This window comes from Bactrocera latifrons, unplaced genomic scaffold (genome assembly GCF_001853355.1).
Source record: "Bactrocera latifrons isolate USDA-ARS-PBARC rearing strain unplaced genomic scaffold, ASM185335v1 scaffold_920, whole genome shotgun sequence".
NCBI classification, from domain to species: Eukaryota; Metazoa; Arthropoda; class Insecta; order Diptera; family Tephritidae; genus Bactrocera; species Bactrocera latifrons.
Genome location: NW_017537624.1, coordinates 54,381 through 58,444, shown reverse-complemented (window position 1 = coordinate 58,444; position 4,064 = coordinate 54,381). Strand labels below are relative to the sequence as shown.

Below are 4,064 nucleotides of genomic sequence, written 5' to 3'. Positions count from 1 at the left end.
GTGCAATTTTAGCACCAAAAAATGTCAATGTCAATGAAATCAATTTCCACATCCAGGAAAAATTGCCAGGTAATTCGGAAACGTATAAATCCATTGATACTGCTATGAATGATGAAGACGCAGTCAATTATCCGGTTGAATTTTTAACTTCTTTGGAACCACCAGGCATGCCACCGCATAATTTCAATTTGAAAGTTGGTTCATCGATTATGCTTCTTCGAAATCTTAATGCACCGAAACTATGTAATGGGACGAGACTTTCAGTGAAGAAATTGATGCCAAATTTAATTCAAGCAACAATTCTCACTGGCAAAGCAAAAGGTGAAGTTGTACTAATACCATTAATAAAAACGGACATGCCATTCGAATTGAAACGTCTTCAATTTCCTGTTCGCCTATCTTTTGCTATGACCGTCAACAAAGCCCAAGGGCAAACGCTCCAATTGTGTGGAGTTAATTTAGAGGAAGCTCGCTTTTCTCACGGTCAGTTGTACGTTGCATGTTCGAGAGTTGGAGCCACGAAAAATTTGTTTATTTATGCACCACAAAATAAAACAAAAAATGTTGTGTATACAATTGTATTAAATTGAACATTGCTTTTCTTTTTCATTATTGTGTTAAGAAATCAAATCTTTTAAGCAATCAATTTCTTGCGAAGCGCGCCGGGTAACGCTAGTATTTTATATATTATTACTTGTATGTAGATATGTATAAATTTGTAACCTTTTTATTGGTACGTTATATTAATACAGAGAGAAAATGTAAGAGAGATAAACGAGAAATAGTTAGATCGCGATATACATTCATATATGTATGTACATACATAAATATCCACTTTTTTTTTTTTTTTGCTGCCTTTGCTTATATGTCAAAGCGATCCTGCTTGTTGCTTTGTTAGACAAGGGGTATTACCAGAACTTGCAAATAAGAATAGTTGACTTAGAAAATTTTTTTTTGTTGTGGTGTGTTTGGAGACACGAAGTAATCTTGAAGGCAGGTAGTTTAGAAACAGTTTTTCACCTATTTTTTATTTTTTTTTTTTTAAACAATTGAGTTATGTATGTACCATATGTCTATGTATGTATGTACATATGTATATAGATTGCGGAATATAAAATTTGGCGCGCACAGTTTGATGGCGCACAGATTTTTGTATGTATGTATGTATATGCACATACATATGTATGCATGTATCTTTTATACAATTTAGTACCTTTACTTATATGTGTACATTTCATGTGCATTTGTATTTTCTTTTTTTTTTTCCTCGCCTTTGCTTATTTATTATAGGCGATCCTGCTKGTTGCTTTGTTAGCCCAAGGGGTATCTCCAGAACATGCAAGTAATAATACTTGACTTGGAAAAAAGTTTTTTTTTTTTTAGTTTGGAAAATTATAGTGTGCTTGGAAACACAAAATAAGCAATAGGCAGGTACCGTACTTTTTCATTTACTTCGGTACCAATAGTACCGAATAGAACAGTTGGGTTATTTCGTATTACAACTCAAACTATATTTTAAACATACATATGCTCATAAATACTTTATTAAACATTTAATTGGAACGGACTTACCTTTTTCTCCGCCAAGGGTTTATGGGTAGCAATACTTATTTATGTGTGTGCAACTCTTCGTTCTTTCTCTTGTTTATTCTCCTTTTGTCTTCTTTGTGTGATGTCTTATTTATCTTTATTTATTATTATTTTTCCTAAATGTACTTTTAATAATATAATATAATAATAATGGTTCAAAACCTTTACATTATTCTCGTTTTTTATTAAATTGTTCACTGTTGCTGCCATTTCACAACCAAACACGACCGAAAGGATCTTCCAAACTTAGACCAAGACTTCGACGGAAAATTCAAGAGCTGGCGAAATGCATGTAGCGTTTACGGGCGTAGAAATCGAATAGGGCCATCCCGATCTAACCAATCCTTTTTGATTGATTAGGTGGTGAAAACGATAACGTATGTTGTGTGTGTAGCGTGGTTGGTTTGTTGCGTGGGGTTGCGTATATGATAATGTAGGTTGTGTGCTGACTGTTATGTTGTGTGCTGAATGTGGTGGGTCGTGATGAATTTTGTGTTGAGTGACGAAATGCCATGAAGTCGCATAAACACACCTTATTTTCTTAAATATCTTTGAACATATATACTTAGGCCCTTTGATACCAAATGTATACAGATTACATCTAAATAATGTGCAAAGTCGTTTGCGCTACTAAATTTAAAGTAACCGAGATGAAACCGTCGTCGGTATATACTTATGTAAAACGAGTATTAACACGGTTGTGTTAAATTATATAAATAAAGTACGAAATAATAAGTAACTACATTTTCAAAATAATGTAATATCAAATTCAGTATCAATTCATAAAGCCTTTTCAATTTTCTTAACGCTTCTATTGCTAGTACTTGCCTGGTACTCATTTAACTTCGCAATTATATAAAAATAGTAAATTTGCAATATGGCAACACAAGTTAAATGAGCGCTCTTTGGCAATTGTGGCAATATTTCCATAACTCTGTCATTTTTTCATTTTAGGTAATAAAAGACCTAAAATGCCGATAATCAACAATAAGCAAAATCTTTTGAAGTTATTGAAAGTAGCAGCGTTAAATGATTTAAGGATTATTGAATTTTTTTGTGAGGACAATGGCATATATTTAAATTAAATTGGTTTTGTTTTAAATGACTACATTTTTTGTTTTGCAGAAGAGAGGAAAAGTAAAGAAGATGAAATAATGGAGGACCTAATGCATGTATTGACTTTAGGCGAGGAAATTTTATGGGAACTTGGTGAAAACCGATTCAAGAAGATGACACGTGTCACTTGGAAAACTTTCGATGCTATTTAGGATCTAATAAAGGGAGACAATCTTTTCAACAAAATTCGGTCGSGCGAACAATTTCCTATTAAAACGCAATTGGCAATTGTGTTGTATCGTTTAGGTTCTAGCGGTGAAGGAACTACTCTTTCTACGATTGCAGGTTTATTTTTAATCAGTCATGGTGGTATCATTCAGGTCAGAATTCGTCAGTTTTCCTCATAATACATTAACATGTTTTTATATTTTAGAATTTAACTGAACGCAAATTTAATGCGCTGTTGAAATATAAGGACCAGTATCTATTTTGGCCAAATACGGAAGAACGCAAAAAACTCGTTTTAGAAACTTCGAGTGAGTTACCTAACTGCATAGGATACGTTGATGGTACCGAAATTCCATTGGCAGAAAAACCGTTACAGGACCAAGAGGCTTACTTTTCACGAAAACATATTTACTCCGTTAAGGCTCAAGGCGTGTGCGATCATAGATTACAAATAAGGCACTTGGYGTTAGGCTTTCCAGGTAGCGTTCAGGATGCAAGTATTTTTAATAACAGCGAACTGTCAATTGAAGCACATACATTTTTTGGAGAAGGCGAATGGATTGTAGGTGACAGTGCGTATAAATTATCGAGTACTGTTATAACGCCATTTAGAGAAAATTTTAGAAATTTAACACTAAGCCAAAGGAATGTTTTTAACAAAACATTCAGTCGATATAGAATTCGAATTGAACATTGTTTTGGAATGCTGAAGGAAAAATTTGGTAGTTTAAAAGGCTCAAGGCTACAATTTAAAAATGAAAATGGTATGAGAAAAGTTAACAAATGGATTCTCTCTTGTGCATTGTTACAGAACTTTATACTAAAACAAGGCGATTATTGCGATTACCAACCTGACTAATCGGAGCACAGTATTGACGAGTCGTTATGGGAACCATATGCTCGTACCAATGAAGGGGAGATAAGGTGACGACAAATCTTTGAACAAATGTTTAATCAATAAATATCTTAATTTAAAAATAATTTTTTTACTTATTTTTCCAAATAAAATTCAATTTATTTATATAAACAAGTAACATAAATTATTTGACTAGAAATAACTTAATACGGATAAAGTAAAAAAAAGCAAGGTGGACCATATTCACTAAGCCACTATAAGTAAAACAAACCAACAAACGTATTAAAAAGAAAAAGGCAAAATGGAAAAATCTTATATTGGAATACAGATGATT

At 32.9% G+C, this 4,064-nt stretch overlaps 1 protein-coding gene across 1 annotated transcript in view; it reads left to right on the top strand.

The window, feature by feature from the left end:
• The window catches only part of LOC108977613 (putative nuclease HARBI1), a 5,682-nt gene extending 1,884 nt beyond the window's left edge, over positions 1-3,798 (top strand). Inside the window, exons 2-5 of the mRNA XM_018947383.1 lie at positions 13-194; positions 2,859-3,026; positions 3,080-3,182; positions 3,237-3,798. Of these exons, the coding sequence (XP_018802928.1) occupies positions 13-194; positions 2,859-3,026; positions 3,080-3,182; positions 3,237-3,733 (950 nt within the window). The 3' untranslated portion in view covers positions 3,734-3,798. The remainder of the gene's footprint in view (positions 1-12; positions 195-2,858; positions 3,027-3,079; positions 3,183-3,236) is intronic.
• The last annotated feature ends 266 nt before the right edge of the window (positions 3,799-4,064 follow it).